This window comes from Oxyura jamaicensis, chromosome 1 (genome assembly GCF_011077185.1).
Source record: "Oxyura jamaicensis isolate SHBP4307 breed ruddy duck chromosome 1, BPBGC_Ojam_1.0, whole genome shotgun sequence".
In the NCBI taxonomy this organism is placed as follows: domain Eukaryota; kingdom Metazoa; phylum Chordata; class Aves; order Anseriformes; family Anatidae; genus Oxyura; species Oxyura jamaicensis.
Genome location: NC_048893.1, coordinates 116,815,023 through 116,840,719, shown reverse-complemented (window position 1 = coordinate 116,840,719; position 25,697 = coordinate 116,815,023). Strand labels below are relative to the sequence as shown.

At 38.1% G+C, this 25,697-nt stretch overlaps 1 protein-coding gene across 1 annotated transcript in view; it reads left to right on the top strand.

Annotated features, from left to right (window-relative positions):
• Positions 1-23,881, top strand: part of PRRG1 (proline rich and Gla domain 1) — a 32,434-nt gene extending 8,553 nt beyond the window's left edge. The window contains exons 2-4 of the mRNA XM_035316035.1: positions 7,833-7,882; positions 12,091-12,251; positions 19,959-23,881. Coding sequence (XP_035171926.1) covers positions 7,873-7,882; positions 12,091-12,251; positions 19,959-20,483 — 696 coding nt within the window. The 5' untranslated portion in view covers positions 7,833-7,872 and the 3' untranslated portion in view covers positions 20,484-23,881. The remainder of the gene's footprint in view (positions 1-7,832; positions 7,883-12,090; positions 12,252-19,958) is intronic.
• Positions 23,882-25,697: the final 1,816 nt, after the last annotated feature.

Below are 25,697 nucleotides of genomic sequence, written 5' to 3'. Positions count from 1 at the left end.
AAGAATTTATCAATGCATTATTTAAAACTTCAGCTGCCTGTAAATGAAAGGCAGAAGGATCATAATGGAGCTCTTCCCTGGCTTATGATAAATTGACTTTGTGTGCTTCTTTATTATTCTAGAAGCTGGTAACAGATATTGGAGAGAAAGTTACTGAAAATGCCTGTAATGGTGGTCATAAACCAGATTTTAACTCTGTAGTCTGTAATAGTAGGTTTCCACTACATGTGGGGGGTGCTTTTTGTCTGTGCATTTTTTTGAGGTTGTGGGAAGTGGCTGGGTTATCTCCCTGCTTACCAGGTTAGCTGATGAGCTGTAGGTATTTTTTTTCTTCCCCTCTGGTCTTTCTGAGCAAACACTGGCATTTCAAATTTTTAATTCTTAGATTGGGCCCTGTGGTGTCCTGTGTATTAGCAATGCTGTTTTATTTTTTCTTGTAGTTTTAAGTGGGTTCAACACATCACTTCAGCTGAATTTGAATAGAGTTCAGTGGGTTAACAAGGTTGAATTCTTAGAGCCAGAGCATTGTTTAACTTCCACAGGGAGAACACAGCTTTTGAAGATAAGATAAGCACCTAGACTGCTTAAGAAATCTGTTGTGCTGTGGTGAGGGTTTTTTGTTCTTTTTTGTTGTTGTTGTTGTTTCCTTGTTTTTTGTTTTTCTTGAATTTTTATTGTTTTACCTTTGTTGTTGTTGTTTTGCTTTATGGTGCCTTTTTCCCCCCCCCTCCATCTGTAGGTAAGCCTAACATTTTTGGGTGATGCCCTAAAAATGGGAGGTTCTGTCTGGGAGGTGTTACCCCTGACTAGCACCCCTGTGATTCCTTTCTTGCTTGAAGGAAAATCTTGTGTTACCTCTGTTTTTGGCTACATTTTTGTCAAAATGATTCTGTAGCAGCACCACAGGAAGTTTTTCCAGACATTCACTGCTGTCCCGTAACGACCTTTAATTCTTTGCTGATGAATGGTTTATCCAGATCTTCCTTCCTCAAAGCTTAACTTCAAGTGTAGTCATACACTACATACACATTGAACATATCTGCAGCAGCGTTTTGGTTCAGATTAGGAGTGTGCTATGGAAGCAAAACTCCCAATTGTCGCCACTTTCCATGCTTTGGTTTCTCATTGCAGAATCATTTCAAAGCAATCAAACTGAATTACTTTTGGATGAAAGTAAACCTGAAGATGTGCTCTGAGAGCATACCTAATGCAGTCCGACAACCGCACAATATTCAGCCCAGTGAATCAAGTAGGAGCTACGGTAAAGGAAAATTCTGACCATGCATGTTGTGTTAATGTTGGGTCCTCATCACCAACTGTTTTGTTTTTCAGACTTACCACTATTGCTCTGCATTCCTCGCTAACCTGAGTGTAGGCACTGATAGAGATAAATACAGGGCACATACTGGTTATCATTCATGTTGCAGATAAGTGTCCATCTATTCAAGTCTTAAATCAGAATAGATGGTATCAAAGTAGCTGACAGCTTGAGTTTGATTTGGAAGCCATTACTTAAACAGCAATTAGGTCATGGAGCACCAGAACTATGATGAAGCTGTTTTCCTGTCTGTCACCTTTTGCACTTTTCTATTTTAGCAATCTTGAGTTCTCTTCCATTCTCTAACATGCGTATTTTTGTGACCCAGCTGTTAACCAAAGCTCGGTATTCTCAGACACCTCCCGTGTGCTGGTGTGCTATTTCCCTATCTTCATCTCTCCAACTTCTTGGACTTGGCAGCTTGCAAAGGTCTGTTCAGTCTGGGGCTGGATGCTTCCTGCCTGCCTACCTCATGCTGGTGAAAATGGGTAATGATTTACAGTCACAAAGGCACCATGCCTCTTGAAAGGCTTCCACAAATGGTAAACCCCAACTTATACTTCACTGAGAACATTAATGGCTTTTCTCTGTTCTTCTTGGGCATCAGTATTCAAGGAAAACTTGCAGGAGCACAGAAGTAGAAATCTGTGTCAGATTTGGTTAAAAGATACTGGGGAAGCAGAAGTTGGAATGGTTAGGTAACACAGAATCACTAGCTTTGATTCCATACAAGATCAGGACAAAAATACATCATACTGTGAAGGCTATATGTAATCATGCACCATTCCCACTTAGAAAAATAAAAAAAAAAGGAGAGAAATCAATTATTGCAATGTCAAAGTTCAAGTGGGTTATCGAATTAAATACTCCAAATTTATATTCCCAAAGCAGGGTGATAATGTCTAACCTAAAGCAACATTTTTCAGTGACAGCTTCCAGAAAATTAAAGTGCCTGAGATGCTGCTATGTGAGCTGATGAGGAAGGCTTGGGCTCTTGAGTATTTGTGCAGTTTCTGTTTCAATACTTCTGGTTTTGTAAGTATTCAATTGTTTCTCCCAAGAACTGCCCAGATGGTCCTCATGCACTTCAAAACAATGAAACTAACCAAAGCTCTCCCTCACCAAAGGGAGAGTGGTGTTACTTCTCTGCACAGATGTCCTGCTCGCCAAAATGTGTGTACTCGGAGATTGTTCTTGTCTGGTTTTGAAGGGCAGGGGAAGGAATAGATGTCTTAACTTACAGTAATTCCCTCTTTGAGCTAGAGGAGCCTGGGAGTAACCAGAGAACAGGCAGCCAGAACACTATCACAGCTTTAAAGTGACAAAAAACACTGAGTAAAGAATGGCTAATGAAGCTGAGGCAGAAACTTGGACTTCAGCCTCAGCCATCTGAAGCGTTGCCCAGCTGCAGTTATGAGCAACCCACTCTCTGTCAAATGCTGCTCTGTGTGAAGAGTTGTACTTACCACACTAGTTCTGTGAGCGATGATGTATTCTATTGATTTTAAGCCATAATGGCAGTCTGCTAACTACAAGCTTCCCTTAGTCTTTTGGTCTGTGGTTTCGATCCCTATGTAATGAAAATTAATGCACTATAATGATGTGATTGGATAGCATCTATAAAGCTGAAGGGTTTTTTTCCTAGATCTGTTTCACTCTTACCCTTGTTCTTTGTAGTCTCGGGTGGGGTAAATCTTGTACATTTGACTGTAGTTTCCAATGGGTTTCATCCCTTGTTATTCCCAGTCTGATTCCGTGGCAAACCTTGCTGTTCCAAACAAATCAGACTTACTAAGTAGAGGCTTCTCCCATATCCTTAAACTGTGGGCTTCCTGCTCAGAGAAAAAGCAATGTATTTCTATGGTGTTTGAATCCATATAAATCCTTGTGTGCACTTTTCCTGGAAAAAAAGGTCTTCTAAAAAGACCGTAATGAGTAAAATTGTAGTCCTCTGTAATGCTTTTTTTTCCAAGGATGTAAAAGCCAAACATGGTGGAACTGGGATTTTTAGGTAAGCACATCCCACATTTTGAATACATGGCAGTTTGAAACTTATTGTCTGTCTTCCTGTGTAATTATTTACTGTTTTCGTTTTTTCTTCTAAACAGACCTCCCACAGGAGTATTTTACTTGTTTCACTGCACACGATTTAGGGCTGGGGACTAGAAAAGAGTTGTTTATTTTTGGACTGAACATCTGATGTTTTACTTAGCAGTGTCCCTTGAATGTATTTGCTTTCATAAAATGCTCCAGAAGAACCTAAATATTTATAGTATGAAAAATTTTATAGCTCTGTGTGGCATCTGGTTGTAAACTGCATCCCAGTAGTCTCATTAATTGTACGGGTTACAAAACTAAGCTTAACAACTGTATCCCCTGTTAGGGTTGTATTGCAGAATGGAGGGGAAAAAAAAATAATCCTCTTCCCTACCTGAGTGCTGGAGTGCACATTTCTCCCCTGTTGGGAGAAGAGCCTGCTGACCTTAAGTGTTCAAAGTCCCTGGTAACGCAGCGAGTGAGAAATGGAGTGAGGCAAGATATTGCTGCCGCTTCACGTTATCCCTTAAGGATCCTTTCCTTCAGGATGTTCTTTGTTCTTGATGTTGTTTTTCTCTAGAATACATGACAGGCAGTGAGCAAGAATAGCAAAGGCAAATTGGACTTGTGCCCTCTGTCAGATCCTCTGCCCCTTAATGGTATGTGGTACACAGGAAATGTAGCCAGGAGAAGAGTACTTGCTAACAGAATGTGGTTATTTTAATAAATGCAAAAAAAAAAAAATCTTGCAGAAATATTATCTTGGGCCAACAACTGTTGTTGTTGAAATTAGTTATCCCAATTTATGGGATACGCTGCATTGCTAGGCTATGACTAACAGCTTGGGAAATGTTTGTAAAAATATTCTGTGATTTGTGCTTATACATAGTGTGTACAAGGTGTGAACAGGATTTTAGGTAAAAATTGAGGAAAAAATACTTAGGTTAGATATGGGGAAAAAAAAGCGTACAGCTTGGTTTGCTTCAATGTTAGCTTCATAAGCTTTCATGTAAAATGCTTCTTGGTGAGATGCTACAGCCCTTTGGTGATCACAGTAGTGCTGGTAAATAGTGCTGTGCTATTGCACAGGCTTTGGTAGGTCTCCTTTGCTGTCTCATATGGGCTGTATAACTCATTTTATTTCCCATTGAGTCTTTATATTCTGTTGCAGGTGGGTGGTTCATCGTGTTAGTGTTTGTTTTTGTTTCGTATTTTTTACCATCATTCTGATGGTCAAGTATGTGCTCAGAAAAGATCCTCTGTTGAACAGTCGCTGGTCAAATACGTCAGCTTACTGCTGAACGCAGAATTTGATGCTCAGCTGTAGCACTACCCATGCTGTCTACTGTATGACTGACTCTTGGATGAAGAGTGTTTCCTGAAATAACAAGCATTAGCGTCACTAGTAAGATATTATCTGTGGCCACTTTGTTCTTGCATTGGTGAGTGTCTGTGTATGTATATAAATATATAAGAAAAACATTGTTCTGACACCATAGGGCCATCCTAGCCTTCAGTGAGGTTTTTGAGGACTAAAAAGCAGGAAACTAAATTTAAAAAGTTGTGTGGGGGAGTAAATGAGTCAATAGCAGGTCAAGATGTTCCTATAGTGTTGCCAACCCTCTTCAGTTTTATTAGCTTGTTTATGAAGGGGAAAAAAAGAAAAATATTCATGTACTTCTCTGCATTCAAACCCTTTTTCCAAACAAATTTAGTCAATTTGAACCAAAACTGTCAGGGGGTAGAGGACTGAAATATTATTAATCTCTTTCCCTTTGGGGGAAGGGATGATTAAGTAGAGGGCAAAGACCCAAGAAGTTCTTCCGTAGTGGGAAAATCTTCTGTAGTGGGAAAATTCAGTGAGCTGAAGTTTTCTGTCCTGCCTGCGTTGCAGCAGGGCAGTCGGTGCCTGGGTCCCAAATCAGCCTCTTGCCCAGCAGGTGGTGGGATGCAGGAAACCAGCCGTGAGCTGAGGGAGAGCAGGAGGCTGGGAAACGAAGAAGGTTGGGCAGATAAAGAGGGGGAGGGAAGGCAGGGGACCATAAAAAAGAATGATGCACATTTGGAGGAAAAGGGTTGTAATTAGTTTGAGGGATCAAATGACAAATACTTGTCATTGCCATAAGAATCTAGTGTAGACTGATGAAGTTTTTGCACCATGGTGACTGGAAAGATGGATTTGATGTCTCCTGGAGAAGCGTGCACTGATTCCTTCTGTAATGAAGGAAGGGTAAGAAGAGCTGTAACTTGTGTTTTGCTGCCAATTGAGCAAATCTCTGTTTCATCACTAGTTCATAATATATTTGCATCAATTTCCAGTGAAGAAAACAAAAGGTATTTTTTCTCATCTATGTGTTTCCCATAGTTCTACAATCTCTGTATGTCAATATTCTGATTCTTATTCCCAAATATTAGATGTACGAAGCTCCTTATGCCAGATGCAAAGGCAGCACTGCACACCTAGACTGTATCAGACTCAGCTCCTGGTGGAAAACTTCCCTTAGCAGGGAAGGGGGACATCAGGGCCCACATTTCCACCAAACCTCCCTGTAGGCAGAGATATCTAGTTGTGACTCACTGAGTGTGGATGGGGATGTATGTTTTGCATTTTCTTAAGTGCTGATGTTGAAATCTACGTTCAAGTTATTTGTTATAAGGCTGAAATATTAAAGGCTAAGCAAAACTTAACAAAATTTAACAAAATTTAAAAGTCACTGTTAAAGGGAAGAAGCTTGGCAAGTTTCATTTCATCTACTGCATTACAGCAGATGAGCTGAGGGTGGGAGAGGGTGTTGCTCATGGGTCTTGCTCCTCTATTGCTGTTAATGCTGTTTGAGGAGCTGTTGCAAGGAAGCTTTCTGAAACTGGAGGATAATAAATGGGGAAAGAAACTTACGTTGCATCAGATGAAACAAATAGTTACCAGTAAACAGATTTTTTGCGATCTGTTTATTACTAAAAGTTTAGCAATTTCTTCAACACGAGTATTTTGTTTATACAGATGAGACTAACCAGAAAGCTGTGCTAATGTCAGCTTTATTGAACAAGCAAGTGGCAAAGGTGTTTTTGTCTTTGCATGGAGTAGTCTGCTAAGAAAAAGTAGGGCTATTGGAGGAGACTGTATATGTCCTGAAAAAAATGTAAGCCCTCTGCTTCTGTTACCCTAGCATACTTAGTAATGATATACTAAACATGGTGGTGAGATTTCAGTGCTTTAATCTTCACTATTTATTTGCATTTATTTACCTTCGCAGAGACTTGATGAACTTGCTTTAAAATCAGTTTACTCCCATGACCCACATTTCATTTAGTCCCAGTCCTACAATTCTGTTAGTAGACTGGGATGTTTTTATAGAGCTCCATTCACTTCAGCAGCATTTCTAACAAGTATTGCAGCCTGCTCTTTCTAGACAAATTAGTGTTGGAAGGGCTGTGCTGGAAGCCTTAACTTTCCCTCTTTATTGCAGCCGCTACAGCCAACACTTGTACACTATTAACACTTTTTTATGGAGATGTTTGCCTGTGAGGTTTTGGTTTTAAGGAGATTGTGGGCAGGAGTATAGAATGATATGTTGATGTGTAACTTGGCCTCTGAAGTAGAACTAATGCTAATCTTTAGGAGTTGGTAATTTATTAGTAAAAAATCTTTAACCTCATGTGGTGTTCTACCAGCTTGGTTAGACAGCTGCACCTTTCTAGTCCTTTGCTGAAAGCTTTTATTTTCTTATCTCATACTAACAAAGACTCCAAGAAACTGAAAACAGTCTCTCAGCTAGCTATTGCAGCCTTCAGGTGTGGCTCTTGCTGGCTCTCTGCCTGGTGGGTACAATGAGCTTCAGGCCTTTTCTTGCCTGAGTGCATCTTTTGTCTGTTCTCCTTCCAAGATGAGGTATAATGTACATGTAAGTTCTTGTAGGCCGGGCTGGATCCTTACATGTATGGCGAGTTCCTTTGCCAAATTGCAGGTTTTGTTCTACCCTCAAACTTAACGCAGGCATCCTGTTTTAATCACTAGCCTCTGAATTTGCATGTGTTCATTCTGATCTCAAAAATCTGATCCATAAACTAGAGGTAATGAGTTGACGTGATGTTCTCCGCAGAATGAATTTGAGTCTTGGATAAGATACAAGTAGTTTAACCTTTTAAGTTGATTTGGGTAAAACAGAGATTGCAGATTAGTTTAAAATTATATACACATATTTCAAATTAGTATCTTTGCCTCTTCTAAATATGAAATGCTTTGAAAAAGGTTGAAGCATTCACCCTTTCTCAAGAGTCATCATTTGTTGGATAGTACTCGTACACTACCAAAGCTAATATGTATGCAGGAGTGATGCAATTCAAAAGGGGATAAATCTTTACCACAGGGTTTCCAACGCTCTTATACGTTTCTCTCAATTCCCATATATTATTATAAACTTTTCCCAGTTCATCATGATTCACAAGCTCAACAGGATGTTTCCTCTTTCGTTTTCAGATTTGATATTTGCAAGTTCTGTGCCTTGACAGTAATCATCATGGATAGTGGTAAGTTTAGCTTTGATATGATTGTGTATTCTTTACTTTTCCCCATGAAGCACTCCCCCCAAATTGTCCTCCACTGAAAATCCAAATCTGTTTGCACAGGAAATGTTCTTTGCTATTGAACTGATTTTGGTGTTACATATGATACAGCTCTTTGTCCATACTAAACTGAATTGGAATTGTACTACTGTTCTGACATAGATATTAAATGTGGACCATAATAATGAGCATCAGAAACTCATTCATGGACCTTTGAAACCTGGCTGTAGAGCAGAGACTGCAGAGCTGATTTTCCAGCCTTGCATCCTAAACTTGTTCCAGTAACTCCAGGTTCTCACAGCAGAAGTCACTCTTTAAGCTTTATAAAAAGATGATCAAAATGTTTTTATATGTTCTCCCCTGTGCAAACCAAATAGTTTTATTAAGATCACCTACAGAAAGACTCACATTTATCAGTAGCTGCAGCTTTTTATTTAAAGTAAAATGCTCACTTCTAGTATTTGCTAGAAGTTTTAATCTGCTTGGGTGTTGGTAAAGAGTCAGAAAAGGGGAGTGTCAACAGCTGCCTCAATAGAGCTGCCTTTGGTGTCCACAATGCCCTTGGCTTTGCTTCTGCAGCATTTCTGTGTATCAGGATGCTTTTCCCACACTGCAGCTCCCTATTTCTCTGTCGCTACAGACCTGAAGCCAATTTTCTTTGTGATAGCTTAAGCTGGCAGGCCGAGACATGTTTATCCTCACTCATGCCCTTGCCTGACTCTTCTTGATTCTGGTTGACCTTCACCTTGCTAGAGTATCTATTCATTGTGTGAATAGAAAACCACAGGTTTTCCTGAGAACGTATAATAAAATGATCAGACTATATTACTCTCTCCAAAAATAATGTCAAATGAAGACTTTGGAAAGGGTTTTTTGTATCTTTCTGATACATAAGAGCTTGCTAAAAAATGAGTATTAGTTACACACTGCACTGAGTGCAAGTATGTTTGAGAAATGTGTTCCAATGCATTATATTTGGTAGTTGTATACCTTCATCTATGTTCTATAAAAATATGCGGAGAAAGAAGAGATTTTAGATTATTTGTTTCTGTGTCTATCTTAATACCAAAATCATTATTTTGATTTTTTTCTTTTATCTGAATTTGCTAGTTAATCTCCTTGACAATGTGAAAAAATAAAGTTTAATTGTATTTCTTTTATTCTTGCCACACCATTCTTCCCTAATCATTTTCAGCTTCGTAGTAACAGCTGCAGTGAATTCAGCCCTGTTATAGCTTGGTTAGATGGACAATCCAACCCAAAGAGTGTTTTATTTTTTATTTTTTTACACCCTCCTCCGTAATTATAACAGAATATCCCCATGATGACAGTCATAGAATACTAAGAAGTCAACGTGGTTTCTGCAATATGGTGCCATTATCTCTCTTTATAGGATTCATCAGGCAATGAGTGATTCTCATTAAATCACTGTATTTCAATCAGTATCTCAATCAAGATTGCTTTGATCAGTGCATGTTTTTGTTTCCTTGCAGCCTTGGTATTGACTTCTCAATGAGGATTTAAAGTCATAAGGGGTATGCAGAGCTTTAAAAATGGCAGAGCAAAACAAATTAATGATTTTATACTTCATTCTTTCCAGTATTGCAGGGTCAAAAGCCATTCCTGGTCTGGACTAATCACAGAGCATTATTTAGCAGATACATTCAGGGTTAACATGGTGTGGGGTTTATTATCCTCAGTAGGCTTTTTTGTCTTTTTGAGATATGCATTTTCTATATTGTGAGAGAAGATAAACTTTCTGAATGTGACTTGCTAAACAAAAAAGGTGAATTTTCTTCCATATTGGCCATTTTTGAATATTGAATTGTTTTAGCACTCTGCTGTTCTTTGTCAATGCGTTTTGCAGCAGAAATGTATGCTTTGCTGTTTTTTGGAAAACTAAACTATTACCTAGAAACTCATGACAATATGTAGTGAATGCAATATTTCATGGTATAGCAGCTTTTAAACTTTTACTCTGTTTGTTTATTTGGTTAAGTCCGTGTAAAAACAGATTTTTATTATCTTTCCGAGAGCCAGAATTCTCAAAACAGAATGTTGTCAGCTACCTCTTTTTTTCTCTATTTCTTTTCCCTCTGCATCCAGTGCAAAGCAAAATTGTTTTCCTGTTTTCTATTTTCAAAGATGGATTCTATCTGTGAAATGAAATTCTGTAGGTTTTATCCTCTGAAGGAAGGGAAACTGTTGATTTACAGTGCATTATCTACTCTTCAGTGACTCTACTTTTAAAAGTGTTTTGGCTGTAGCTTGTTCTACTTCAAGAATGCCCACAAGAGGAGTTGCTGAGGAGTAGGTAGAGCATGGGCAGTTCATCCCCATACATGGCTGCATGCTGGTTTCCTGATGTGGCCAAATCCTCCTTCTCATCACTCTTCCTGATTGCTGAGGCATGTGGAAAGCAAGCTGGTTCTTCAGGCCTAGAGGAGAGTCAGGAGGACTGTGTGGGAAACAGAAAGAAGCTATCTTTTTTTTTTTTTTTTGAAGAGACTTTTAAAAATTGATTTATGTGCTGTTTATATTATGTACTTACACAGTAAGAGGTGCCCATGCGTTTGTCTGTGATGCTATCAGAAATCAAAATTACAGTAGGAGCAGTTGTAGAGTAGTATGCACTGAATCTCTGGCAGCATTATGAATAATGTAATTTGTGTGGTACATGCACATACCACATGTATTCAACTGAAAAGTATAGGAATGACCAGTATATTGAAGTTTAATCTTCAAATACTTAGTCTTTTTCAAAAGGAAGATGACTGTCTACTGATTTATAACAAAGTAGACACATCACAGCGACTTAACAGAATGAAATTAATGTGAAGTAGGTGAGACTAATTGTGGTAGTATCTTCCTTGCTGAAAAATGCTACCACGTCTAACTTATGAGAAAGGAAAAGTATAGTGACCTGTCTTTGTAGACTTGCTGCAAATCCTGTTTTAGTATTCAAATAAGATGATTAAGGAAAAAGTAGCAAACTGATTCTTAGAAAGTCATAGATAAATCATTGTTAATACCACTTAGTTCCTGTCCTTCTGCAGACAAGGAGAGTTTGTCGTCTTACCGTACTGGAGGTCCCAGGCTAGCTGTAAATGAGCCAGTGCAGAAATGGTAGCATAGGTCAGGAAGGCTGTATGAGTGGGTTAGTATGGTCATGCATTGAATAAAGATCCCCTATTGCTAGCAGCGAGAGGCCGTGAGTGGTGTTGAGTTGGCATGACCTTTATGCTTCCTGACCTGAAATACCTGGAAAATTTCTGCACCATTCACTGCAGATACACCTTTTGAGTGAATCAGTCTACTGGATTTTGCTATGTGCAAAATCAGTGCAATATTCAGTTGCTCTGTGTTATTGTAGAAATCGTTTGGTCAGGGAATTTAACACAGAAATTGAATTTTTCCCTCAAGGAATGGATCAGAAGATTACTTCCAGTTCTCTTCTTTGAACAGAAAACTAAGGAAAGCAAACAAAAGAATACCTTTGTCATAACTGGTTGCCTTTTGGGGTTATTTGATTTGATTCATCAAATAAAGTAGGTTTTGTGTATGATTTAAGAGAATAGACTACTTCTACATCCTCAAAAGAGTTGCTGTTTCATGGCTGACATTTCTGGAGTGAAGGCAGCAAGTCTGCTTCAAAGTTGCTTAGGAAAGCAGATGGAATTAAACTTTGATAAAGACAGCTGTTCTGGTGTGTATGACTAGGTAATATTCAGAAATATTTATGTCATCAAAAACTTCTGAGTGTTCTGGCTGTGATGTCCTCAGGCAGTTGCAGATATCTTTCTGATGTTCTCAAGCAGGTTTTGTTTGTTCTGTGTCATCTTAGTTTAAGAAATTACTTGAGCTGAGCATATGCCTGTCTGTTCTGAGCATTCTTCTTAGGCACAGGCTTCAGTCTTGTTTAAGCCTACATGAACATGATGTGGGACTGGGGTCCATCACATTTATGAAGTAGCAATAACTACTGAAATCGTAGTCCTGAATGCTCATAATAGTGAACAAAACTAGTAAGGCTTTTTATCATATTAAATAAAGGGGAAGACTTTGAAAAAAGATTTTTGTTTCTCACACATGCGTTTTCTTTGAGCAGTTTTACCATGAGGTTTTGGGTATCTATTTCAGTAGTGACCCTTCTTGTCTTTCCTCTTATTTAGTGTTCTTAGCAGAGAACAAAGCCAATTCTGTGTTAAAAAGATATCCAAGAGCCAACAAATTTTTGGAAGAATTAAAGCAAGGTGATATAGAACACGAATGCAGAGAAGAAATCTGTACCTATGAAGAAGCAAGAGAAGCTTTTGAAAATGAAGAAAAGACGGTATGTTTTGGTGTGTATTTGTAGATGGGTGGGGTGTTTTGATATTAATTTTGGGGTGTGCTGAATGTTTGTATGTTTTCTAACATTACACTAGATCTGTTTTTTTTTTTTTTTGACACGGTTCTTTCTGCAAATAAGGTCAACAGTGGAGATGGCTAGATTCCACAGCAATAAATTTTGAATCTTTCATCCAAATTAAACTGAATTTGAAAGGGACAGAAATCTCAAAGATAATTATGCTCTTAAAAAAAAAGTGAAAATTGGCAGCTGAGAAGAAAAGGAACACAAATAAATACCCCCACTTGATGAAACATAGACAAATCTGTCATTATGTAGTTTGGCAGCACTACTTACCCAAATAGCATGTGTACTGGTTTTTGTATCATCACACACTTAAGTCTGACCTACATATCACAGATGCTGTTGTCTTGCTTGGATGAAATGATGGCATTGGGACTTTTACAGAATATATAGAAGCAGAGATCACAAGTCTTCACTTACCTTGCTCCTTATTTATGGAATATGTTCGCATGAAATGAGCACACGAATCAAAAAGTGTTCCATTTCAAATAGACTTTATATCCCATGTGCCAGTGTAGCTGACCAAAGCGTTCAGTGGCCAGATTATTCACAGTTGTAAAAATAAGAAAAGATAAATGTCGTTCTTGAAGGTAACTTCTGCAGGTCCCCAGAGTGTATTGTTAAGCAGCAGTGATCTAAAATATGGAAAGAGTAAAAATTTCAGTGCTGCTGTATGTTATGCAAGGGCAGTGATATATTAACTTGACTGGAATGAAGCAGATACTGCCCACACAGAATTATTGTGTAAGTCTGTTGGCTTCTCAAAAGAAGATTGTGGCCCAATGGCTCTGCATGCAATAGCTGCACGTTATACCCAACCTATCTTAAATTGCCTCCCAACTAATAAGAACAATATGCAAGCTTTTGATAGTGTCATCTGACATATTTAATGCAAAAGTCAAGGATTTTTTTTTCTAATTCAGGACAGACCTGATTGAAATTGGGGCTGAAGTTGAGGATAACCCTTAACATGAAAAACAGGTGCTAGAAAATGTGACCCAGAAAACTTCTCTTCAAAAAAAAAAAAAAGTTTCCATCTCTCATGTTTTTGCACAGGGAAATTGTGCAGGCAAGGCTAATGAGCAAAGTGACACAGGGAGCATTATGAACTTCTTTCAGAATTTGTCCAGGTGGTATGTCCTAATCTTTACTGGCTGTGTTTTACATTAAATAATAATAATAAAAAAAGGTTATTGTAAAGACGTAATGGACATTTCAAGTTCTTGGCATCTCTTTGTTGGTGGTCATACATGGGAAGGTGGAAAGGTGGAAAAGGCTGGAATGAAAGCTTTCTTATTTATAAAATGAAGCAATAAGGATGTGTGGTGGTCTCTGCAAATCCTCCTCTTTCCAAAGCTTTAAAGTGCATGCACAGACGTGTTTTTTGCCTCCCAAATTTGACTTGGTGTGATTATTCCTAATGATAGCTCATTGTGTAATTAACAGTAGTGTGTACAATGACGCAACTTACATAAAGATCTAGCACAGTATCACTAATAGCCTAAACATGTTCACCAGTGATAGGTCAAACTGGTGACCAGCACTGGGACAGGCTCCCCAGGGCAGTGGTCACAGCACTGAACCTGCTGAAGTTCAAGGAGCATTTGGACAACACTCAGACATAGGGTTTAATTTTAGGTAGGCTTGTGTGAAGCCAGGAGTTGGACTTGATGATCCTTGTGGGTCCATTCCAACTCTAGATGTTCTACAATTGTGTTGCCTCTCACTTCAGCTTCTTTTCCACTATTAAATGTTGAGGAACATGTTGTGTTTCAGTAGAAACCCTTTCCCTTGCAGAGGTATTTGAGAAATACTAAAGTAGACATAGTTACACTTCCCGTTGTGCCACAACCTTTGTCACAGTGCAGAGCGAATTTCCAGTGAGGTCCTGATCCACTATACTTTTCTACTACTATATCCTTTTTTTTAGTTGCTTAATTCCATTGCTGGTAGCTCGCTAGTGTCCAAACTCTGCTAAAGTGCAGTCATGCCCAACCAGCATCATTTACTTAGGCTTTATTTGGTCCTTTATCTTGCAGTTGTATCCATCTTTACAGCCATTTAATAAGACTTGATTTCTGGGAATGAAGGTGCAGTAGACTGAGGTTGTAACACAGTATGTTCATAATAACAAAGACACAATGATCTTATTGTATAGATAGACTGGAATTCAAGAAGAATATATAGCTTATTTATCTCATGGTAACTTATTTTGTATAATCACCCTTTTGTATTTTTTTTAATTGTCCACTTGGTCCTTTGCTTTTCTGCAGTCCTCTGAGGAGATGGGCAACATCTGATCTTGTATTATTAAAATACCAAGCAGTCCCCTCAAGTTATTTTTGATGCACCGGTTTTCATGGAAGTTAGCATTGTGTACGTTAAGTATACAGGCAGATGTCATGAAAGTATTGAATGCCTTTAATATTGTGTAGCACTGGGGACAATATCTTCAGAAGTATTACTTAAAATTATAAAATTAATGATAAAGATGAAACTAACGGGATAGTGAAGGCTAGAGCTGACAGCAAAGAATTTGCAGAAGTGTGTGGTACTGATTGGGGGGGGGGGGAAATAGGAAATGAAATTCAGTGTTGATGAATGTAATGCATGCTGGGGAAAAGGGAACGTTCCTTTTATGTATGTTTGCCTTGTGAACAAGATCCAGATTTAGAAATCATCAGTGAAAACTTGTCTTGATAATGCCCAGCAGTCAAACAAAAACCTGAAAGTTAAGAATCCTAGTAAAGGCATAGAGAACAAAATGGAGAATGTAGTTACACAACTATGCACCTGCATCTATAACATATCATGTACAGCTCTGACCTCCCTATCTTTTAAAAAGAAATAAAATAAGTAAATAAAATATTAAATATTAAATAAGTAGCTGGGGAAGTTCCAGAGGATCAGTGAGATGACTATAGAGATGAAAATACTTGTGTAACAATAATATATTGGAAATAGTTGAATCAGGGAACATGTGGTAGATGTCTGTAAGGAGTATGAAGATTGAACAGAGTTGTTTGACATTTTTCTGACAGGAGAGATAAAAGGACCTCAAAGAAGATAAGGTGCAGATTCAGAGCAAATAGAACCATCTCTTCTCACCACGGGTAGTAGAGCTGTGGACTGCTTTGCCACAAGATGTCTTGGATGCTAAAAACTTACATAGCTTCAGAAAAGGAGGATATAAAAGATTAAAATAATATTGGTAAATCAATCTGGGACCATTGAATAAAAGGGGTCAGCTTTGGCTGATGGAAGTTTCTGAAGTACAAAGACATGAAAGCTGGGAGAGTATCACTGCCTGGCTATGTTTACAGTCTTTGTGGCAATCTATGATTGTTGTCAGAAGATAATGGGTTACATGAACCCTACACCTGATCTAAAGCTATATGTAGAAGCTATAGCATAATACAGATAGCACTGTATGTGGTCACTAGTCCATAGTCGAAAGTTGTTGGGAAGCTTAAAGATTTGCAGAAAGGTTACTGTGCAAAATACCTGGGAGTGACTGAAGCATTGATATTCATTTCAATTCCATTAACTCAGTTTTTTTAAAACGATACTGCATGAAGATTAAAAAAAAAAAAAAAAAATCTTTGTAAGGGTTCTGTATTTCCCACAAACTTTATTTTAAATATTGCACAAGTTGCAAGATCCTCTGTATAACTCTAATCTAGGAAAACAACTCAAAATAAAAAACACTAGAAAGTTTGGAAAGCATCTCAAAACTTGGCACCAGATCTAAAATGATGTGATCAAATAAGGTTTCTAGCATCAGTTTGTATCTAATTGTGAATGCTGGTAAATACCCAGGAGAGAAGATATGAATTCTTTCCTGTCATCTGAAATTGAGGGCAGACCAGAAGAAAATAGTATAGCAGGTACTCTCACTTCCCGTTATTGCTTTGTTCATATCATTTACCTACTGAATGCTAAACACTCTCCTGATTGGCATATTATTAGTCCAACTTTAAGACAAGTCAGACAATGGACCAAGAGTCATTCAAGGTTGACAGTGCTGCCAAATGTAGTAAAGGCCTCTGCTGAAATTCACAGCAGTGTGCAAGACTTAACTTTCATGTGGACCCCTTGTTTAATTCAGCATTCAGATCCAGTTGACTGAAGTTGACTCTGTTCTGAATAGATAAAAGATACACAAGGGGAAAAAAACAAACAAACTGACAGCTTGTCTGTAAATGTCTATTTATGATGCCTTTGAGAATTCTTTTTATTTTGGACGGGGTATGCTAAAGCAGTAAGAAATATGCAGAAAAGTAGTTCTTGGTGGTAACTTATACTAGATGATGCTAAGTCATTTCCATTGCAGTTATCTGATTCTGTGGCCTGCTTAACTTAGTTTTTTCAGCCCAGCTATGCAGTGCTTGAGGGTAAATGATTGCTGGAGTGTCCCTTTCATAAACCACGAGTTCATAGTTTTTCCAAGTAGAAAGACAGTCCTCTTTTATTTCCTTGGTTTAAGAGACCAGCCACTATGGAAGGGATGTTTGTGCTGTAAGTGTTCCAACTTTCAAATTACCCTTTAACTTCTGTATGAGTTCTACAGCTACCTCCTGGGGTTTCATTATTATTTTCCTCTCTTCTTTTTTCATAGCAGTTTGTACCAACTCCCACACTGTGCAAACTCATCCGAGTTCCCCCTGGTTCTATTTGGTGATGAGCATTATTTGACTCAGACCAGGTAGCTTGTCCTCCTTGTGTACCATGATTTTACCATGCGGCATAGCTGTGGAATAACAGAGCAGAGTGGGGAGATGCTTGGCAGCTGAGTAGCTCGAAGCTGAAGTATTAGTTTCCTGCACTTCCCGTAAATTCTGGAACTAACAGTTTTTGTGGTTCGCTTTGATACTTGGCTTGCAAAACTGCAAGCTGGAAACCTCAGGTTTAATACACTAGCAACTTCTTTTTTAAAGGGGAAAATCAAAAGAAAGCATTTTTCAGAGTGACTAAACAAGTGTTTCTTAGCAGTTTCTCACCTGTGAGGAACTTTATTCCTTTGTCTCTGTAACACAGCCGCAGACCTGAAACACTGCAATTTTCGGCAGATGACTGCGTGTACAAAGTGCCTTGGAATTTCCTTTGTCTTGCATGTAAATGAAAGTGGACTCTAAACTACTTTCATCCTTAAGGCAATTTAAACTCTTATGTTAAGCTCTTTATGCACCTGTCTGGTTACACTATTAACTTGACCGCCCCCCTGCCATGTCACCTATTCTGAACTGCCTGCCTGCCACTCTGGTGACAAGAGTGAAAAGGAGCAATGCTGGTATTTCAGCTTCATGAAAGAGGTGAGGAGACATTTCTCCAGCAGATAATGCTGAGCTAGAAGTAATGGGGAAACTTTACTAAAATACCAATCACAGCTTACTACCCTTACACTGGGGAGGGTGCATTTCCTCTACAGTGTCCAACATAAAGTACATTACAAAGGCAGAACTGTGTTGTTGTTTTTTTCTTTTAGTTTTCATCAAAACTGCCTATCTCCTCTACATAGTCTTTAAAAAGATGCATCCTTGCATAGCATATTTGCTGACTTCAAGTAAAACTTTGCAGTTTTTGCCTCAGAAATAAACATTGTATATCATTCCTTTGCTGCTGCTGAGGTAGCAGAGCAGTGAAGTGGGAAGCTTGGTTCCAGTACAGATAATAGTAGTTAATAATGCTAATGAATCTTTTTTCTGCTTTTTTTAGTTGAGAATGTGTTTGTTTATTCAATTTAAGATCTAGTTTGTTTTATTCAAACCAGCTGGAAAGGTAATAAGTAACAGACCTACCTAATTGCCTATTGATTTGGTGGGGAAAGATGGAGTGTTTGGTTTTGTTTCTTTCCTATCATGCAGAGAACCCTAGGCCTCAGTTGTGCAGCTAATTTCATTTTTTCCCCGTAAGCTTTTCCGAAGTCAGCACAGTTGCTCTGGGATTCACTGTGGAGCAGTGCATCCAGGCCCATGTAGAGAAGTATTTAGAGGGGTTAGTGCATCTTCCAAGACTTGCTTACTTTGTTTGAAGTGAATGCTGCCTGACGTAGCTGAGATGATTTAAATCAGGGTTTGTATCAGAGGGGCACTGTGGTGACTTGCTTGTGATGTCAAGCCTTGGAAATTATGAAACACACGTGATTCTGGATTGCTCTGGAATAAGACTTTTTTTGGACATTGCAGTGAGTGTAAGGGTAAGAACAATGTAATGTATTGCTTAAAAAAAAAAATGTGATAGCCAGTTTTCTTTCCAGGAACACGGTATTGTTCTTAACCTTAGTATATTCTTTGTATATTCTTAGAATCAGTGTGAGCTTGTGTTTCACCCACGTTGTCCAGGTCCCAGCTTTGCACAGGGCAAGCTTAGCCTCCACACTAAAGAGGCCAGACTGCTTCTGGACTCAGGCTGAGATCAATTTGGTGGCAGTATTTATGTAATGCTGCTCATGTGGGAGCAGTCCTGAACTGAGGGGGGATATAGATCTGATTTGTCTGTTCACAAAGTCAGTCTGCAACCTGAATTTACTAATAACTGAGAAATGGCTATGTCATTTTTCCTGGTGAGTATTTTTTAAATACTTGAATGTAATATGTGTGTTATTTAAAATAGATGCCAGCGTGAATATGAAGAGGTTCGGGTCTCTGCATTTTTAAAGGAAGCAGAGACCTCAGGATTTCTGGCAGGGGTGGTTTTTTATTATTATTATTTTATTTTTATTAAATTATACATTGCTATAAAACACAGTGGAAGTATTTCTTGACAGAGATCACACATTACAGACAAGGATGACTACTTTTTTGAGGCAGGGTATGTTTTCTTTGTACTAGCTTTGCACAGCGTTCACTCTAGAGAATATTGGATGATGATGTGATCTTTGTGCTCCTGCTTTTGCGTATTAATAATACAGCAAAAACTATTTGAAGTAGTAGTATCCCCCTTCATCTTTGTTTTCGCTTGTTTGTATTTTCACTTCTCACTGTTCCATGTATCTGTAGCTGTGTTGTCAAAGTTCCTAGAAATTAATAAGTAAGCCATGTAATATTCTCACATTGATGAAGCTATATTTAACTATAAAGAGAGGATTTGAAGCAACTCAGAATATGCTGACAACAATTGCTTTATGAGTGAGAGGATGGGAGAAGTCTGATTTATGAAATGACAGTTCAAAATAGTTGTGCTTTGCTAAATTGGTCTGACATTCTGGAACCATATTTCCCTGTCAAATTGTATCAGTGCATTATAATTAAACAATAATAACTTTGAGCTTGAGTGGTTCTGAAAAATTTTGATCCACCGCATGGCTGATGCGCATGCAGATTAGATTTCTTGCTTATTCCTATGCTACAGGTTTTTAAATATTAAGTGCCAATACAGGATTGTTACAAGTAGCAAGGAGTTGGTGTTAAGAAATTTTAAAAAGCCTTTTGTATCACTAAACACATCAGAAGAAAATTTGAAAATTTATTTTGTGTGCTTATTCATGCCAGTTCTCATTTTGATCATCAGTATTTGAAATGCCATTTTTTCCTCATTCATTCGCAACTGATTGATTAAAGTGTTTGTTTTGTTCTTTTGTTTTTAACTGTCTTATCGTTTCTGACATATCCTGTCTTGCTCTTCTAGAAGGAGTTCTGGAAAGTCTACAAAAATGGACTTCAGGGAGAAAGTAACACAGGACATAGCTGGTATTCATTTTACCTTGCATTTCCATTAATCATTGGCCTTTTTGTTATCCTCATTGTCATTTTTGTCATATGGAGATGCCTCTTTAAAAAGAAAACACGTAGACAGTCGGTGTACGTGCGTAGGGGAGCCCACGAAGCAATGGGTGATGGTGCTGTGTCTGACGGCAGAGGTTCGCTTCCGCAGCCTCTCAGCATTGTTCATTCCCCACAGGAGGAAATGTATGAAGTCAGTGGGCTCTCTCCTGGAGGTCTGAGCTATACAGATGCACAGTCAGACTCAATATCCACAAGGCTGTCAAACTGTGATCCTCCTCCTTCCTATGAGGAAGCCACGGGTGAAATCAGTATGCGAAGAAGTGAAACTGAACAACATTTAGATCCACCCCCACAATACGAAGACATTGTGAATTCCAGTTCAGCCACTGCAATTGCACTATCTCCTGTTATCACCAGTACTAAGTAAAACAGGAAAAATGCTATGGACTTTAAAAAAAAAAAAAAAAAAAAAACTAATCATTTTGTAGCACTTTATCTTGGCTTATTATGCATTTCTGTAATTTAATGGACCTGTATAATGAACTTCCTTTTTTGTTTTAGAATCACTTGTTTTTTGGGTCTTGGATTTCTTTTTCCCCTATAGTGGGTCTTAAACGATAAGGAACCTGTATTGAGAGTGTAAGTGCATGTACAAATGTGGTGCTCTGTCGTACTTCTCAGAAGTATCTTTGCTTTGAAGGATTTCACTTGTTTTATTCCAAATGCTGTCCACACTCCCCACAAGATTTGTGGAATCCCCTTCCCTTCTTGATGCAGAATCTGAGAATTGCCTGAGAATGGGGAATTGTTAAGCAATGTTTTAAAAACGTATTTACACCAAATGGGACTAATTTTTCAGTATTGCCTCTTGTCTGGTCATTTCCTTTTTCTCACTTGGATTTTTATGTGCTGCGTCCTATCCTGGGCCTTTGGATGGGCCAAGAGCAGTATGCCTTTGTGTTCAAACCAGTATATTAGAGTATGCTGGCTTAATAGCAATAATTTCAGAGCCCTAGCAGAGAAGGTGCATTCGAAAGCTTTTGCTATTACAATTCATGTTTAGAAGCTAATAATTGAAGACAGTGATTAGTGAATTTATGAGTACTTTTTTTTGTATTCTGCTTTTCCTTTCAGTTTTCCTATCTGTTTTTTATTCCTGTGCTCTAGGGATGAGATGTGTGCATATTATAACTTTACAACTTGAAAACTCACGCAACACTAAAGAGTGAAATGCTGAAACATTGGATAAAATCCTGCTTATTTGGAAGCATATACCAAAACTAGCATAGTCTTCACTGGGACCAGGATTTTATCCATTATCCATAAACGTATGAACCCAAAGATATTACTCTCCTTTTTAAATGGAAAAAGGAAAAGCATTTGGTGTGTGACTTTTTTTCCCCAACAGTAAGATCCCCTTCCTCAAATCCTGATATTTTTCCTCTTGCATACTTAAATGTACCATGTGTGCATCTTGTATTAGGGGCTATAGAAATCCGTTGCAGGCATTTTTGATACCTCTTCAACACCTGAAGTATTTATTGCTGATTTCACATTTGCTCATTCAAGCAAGGTGCTGGGAAGCATGGTAATCAAGGCTGGCTCCAGAAACTCTGTGGCCAGTGTGGCTCAGCTATCTCCATATGCGAGCTGTAGAGTCTACCTGACATCAGGCCAAACCATGAGGACCCACTGTGTTGCCTTTCTAAGAACACAACGCAGACACACACTCAAGTGTTAGTTTGGAGTGACTTTTTGAGGCTGAAGAGATGTGTATTTCTGTCAGGCTTAATGCAAGTTAAAGTAGACGCTTCTATAGAATTTCAACCAAGTGGTTTAGATACTGATAGTAGTTCAGCTGATGCAAGCTGTAGTGTGGTGGTTCTTTTTTCCTGCTTAATTTAAGAGTTGATCATTCAGTTTAGCTTATCAATATTCATTTCATTTTTTTCTTCTCACACCAACGTAACATGGCATTAACTTCAGTATTGTTGTTTTCTACTAATCCGTTAGCACCAATTGAAATGTAATTAGCCCTGAAAGATTACTGGGTTATGTTGGTTTTCTTAAAACAAAAAACTGAAGCTGGATCTTCTTCCAAATGAAACACCGATGCCATCCATTTCAAACCACTGCTAATGTCCTCGGTTAATTTCTGAGATGCATGCTGGCATCTACTATCTCATGGCACCTTGGCCCATCTTTTACCTAAGGAAGTTTACAGAAAATTGCTGAAAAAAAATGTATGATCATACATGGATGTGCTTATGCACACTTCTGTAATAATTTGATACAGTGGATTGACAAATGAAGTTAGGATCCTGTAATTAATTTTATATTCTCATTTTTGGCAAAGAGTAGGCTATTGGAATTGTCTACTGGGGTTCTTCAATTGCAAAGGCAAATTTATTGGAGTTAATGGATGGAACTCCAGGCCAAACTGTAGTAAAAAGGATGAGACTTTTTATTATTTATGACAGATTTTGGGCAGATTATTACAATATATTTTGGGCATTTGTTGTAAGAATTGCCTTAGATCTTGTTTTTAAACTGTCTCACCTTTTCTTTTGAAGTGGTTTTAGCTCTGGACCTAAATTGTCACTTGTAGAAGTTAAAGCTCCTTTTATACTGAACTGCCTTTAGCCAGACATTACCAAAACGAAGTGCCTCATCTCAGTCTGCAGGAGCCACCTCAACGAGCTGGTATCAATGTCCATGCCATATTGGCATCTTCTGTGCCTGCCAGCACAGCTGGCAGTTTTAGCAGTAACTTTTCTGTTTGGATATATGACTTTCATGTAGGAAATGCATGGAGTTCACCAATTTCACATTAGGTCATTCAGCAGCTGTCTACCCCTGACCATGGGCAATCTGGTTTAGAGATGAGCCACCTTTTTTTGTTGTTGTCGTTTTTGGTCTGTATTCCACTACCAGTTTTAATGGCTTTCACACTTCTATTTCTTAAGTAGAATATGTTGCTGCATCCTGGAGATAGTTTTATGTGCAATGCAAACATGTTTGTCTTCCCAAAAAAGCCACAACCAAATATTGAAAATGATCTGTGACTAGAATTTATTGGGCTATGCCTTTTCTGCATCCATGCACAAATATGAATGCTATTTTGGGCTATAAATTTAAGTCTTGTTGAATAAACTTTCATAAATAAACAATCTGCATGTGCCAGTTATCCAAATGTATTTCCTCTGAGACACAAACAGCTTTCTTCTTGTTGGAATAATGTCAAATTACCAAATATTTTGTTTTTCTTTGTGAAATGTGAGAAACTAATTTAGACTTGTGGCTGGCTTTTTTGATCTGATTGAAGAATAAAATTTCTTTTGTAGCGGGTTTTTATACAGCTTTGTTTTCCAGGGCACTTGCTGAATATTGTTATCCTGTAATTGCATTATCATGCAATAAACATTATGAATTTCTCGTTGTACTTCTCTGAAGGTTTTCCAAGTCTGAATGCAGTACTGCCTTCACTGATGACATGAACAGTCAGGATACGGCTTTTCCCACTTTTGAATGTAACACTAAATTTCATCATGTATTAGGACTCAGATGATTTACCCACTAAAATCTTACATTTAAGTGTCACTCTTTAAGAAATTATGGAAATTAATTGTGCTTAGATGATGATTAGCATTAGTGGAGGTTGTTCTGTCTTCACTGAGTGTAAATAACCTCTGATTACAGTATTGAGTATTTTAAAGGGATTTGGTTTACATTAAATTATCGTATTTAAACATTCTTGCCTATGTTTATAGAAAAATTTTTGTAACGTTTGTTTTTGAATATGCTAAATAAAATTTTTTAAATGCCTCCAGTGCTTCAAAATATCAATTCTACACAACTGAAGTATTAACTGTATATTTAAGTGGTGGCCTTTCAATTTCCATTGTTAAATGTAATTATCAGTTGCAGTGAAAATTTTTTTTGATGATTGAAAATATAATTTTGGGTTTGGGTAGATTGATGAAAAATAGACTTTTGGAAGAACATCAAGATGTGTGAATTTGGTTATTTTCCATTAAAGAAAAATAATTGTTGTAGCCGTAGTTAAATAAAAGTCACAAGCAGAGAGGGAGAGCAGAAATTATCCTTTGTTACAACAAAAGGAAACAGTACACTGTAGAAAAAAAATGTAGTCAAGATGGCTTAATTTCATCGTTGGCTTCAGCCGTTTGAAAAAATGAGTGCAGAATTTTGCATCAGCTCTGTGATTCATTCTGCAATGATTGAATGATGCTTTAATAGCAATAAAAAGACCTTTTATAGTGATATGTGCTAGAAGCTAACGATACCTATTCCAGCTGAGAAATTGTGTCTTCCTTTCTCATTCAGCTGCTGGTAAAGAAGACATGTCCCTGGTATTTTTCACTAGTTTACTATATGACTGGAGTTGGAAGAGGTAAGCAAAGCATTACAGAAGGCATGTCGTGAACACAAGTGCAGTTTTACACTGGTCATTAAGAAAAAGTGCAAAAAGTCACAAAAGTGCAAAAAGAGGAACTGTGTGCAACTTCCCAAGCTGTCGTATGCATAGTGTAGTACTTCACTTTCTTTGTTGGTATGTTTTTATTTGCAGAGCTCAGAACAGTGTCGTTGGAACAGAGCGCTGTTTGCAGTTAAGTGACGCTTGCTTGTGCATATACACGTCCAGAGTGCTGACCACACATCCATCAGCACTGGCTAACATGTTTGCACATGGCTCAATGCATGATTGCCTCTGTCTGCCTGGCTCCTAGCTATTGAAATGTGGAGGATATAATGCTGAGCTGGTGTCATAAATCTTGGTGTCTATAAAAACCAAGTCATCACTCCAGGTTACTTGTGATGAATGTTCATTATTTGTTTCATATGCCTTGAACACTGTTCCCTGTTGTTCTAAATCACACTGATAGATTCTTTTTTATCTTTGTGTAATGTGAACGTTGTAAACTTACAAATATTTTCCTAGTGCTGCGTACCGATTTTTAAGAAAAGCAACGTTAGCTGAAAGCAGGGAGGTGACATCTGCACTACTTCATTGCTTGCTGCACATGCGTCTGATTGATTTGCTACGGGGTAATTGAACTTTGAGCTTTGCCAAAAAGTTGAATTACACTTTTCTTCTTGCAGTAGGAGATCAGTAATTGCATTTTTGACTTGGTGATGGGTTGTTGAATGCTACATAACAAGTCACTGCAAGAAAGTCCTTGTCTATATTCTCTTGATTATGTTATACTATGTACCATTTGCTTTCCATTTAATTCTCTGCAATGTTAGTAGGTGTTCTTTCACTATCCTGTTCCAGCATATCATGCAATATAAACACACCAACTACTGTGCTGTTTCCCCCTGTCTCAGAAACAACAAGAACTAAGAAAAAAACTTTTAGCATCACCTGCTGTTTCCTTCTCCAGCTGGAAGCTTTGTACATACCTACATGGCTCCTTGGGCTGGCTGAGAAGCTTAAAACAAGAAGGAAACACACAGAAAATTTATTCAGATACTCCCAGTAATGAAATCTCTGCATAAGGAGTAGTCTGTACCAGGCTGTCTCCCTGACCTTTCAGTGCCGTAGGATGTTTTCCCGCAGAACAGGCCCTGAACCAATTCCATAGGTCAGAGACTCTCGATTTTATTTTTTCTTTAT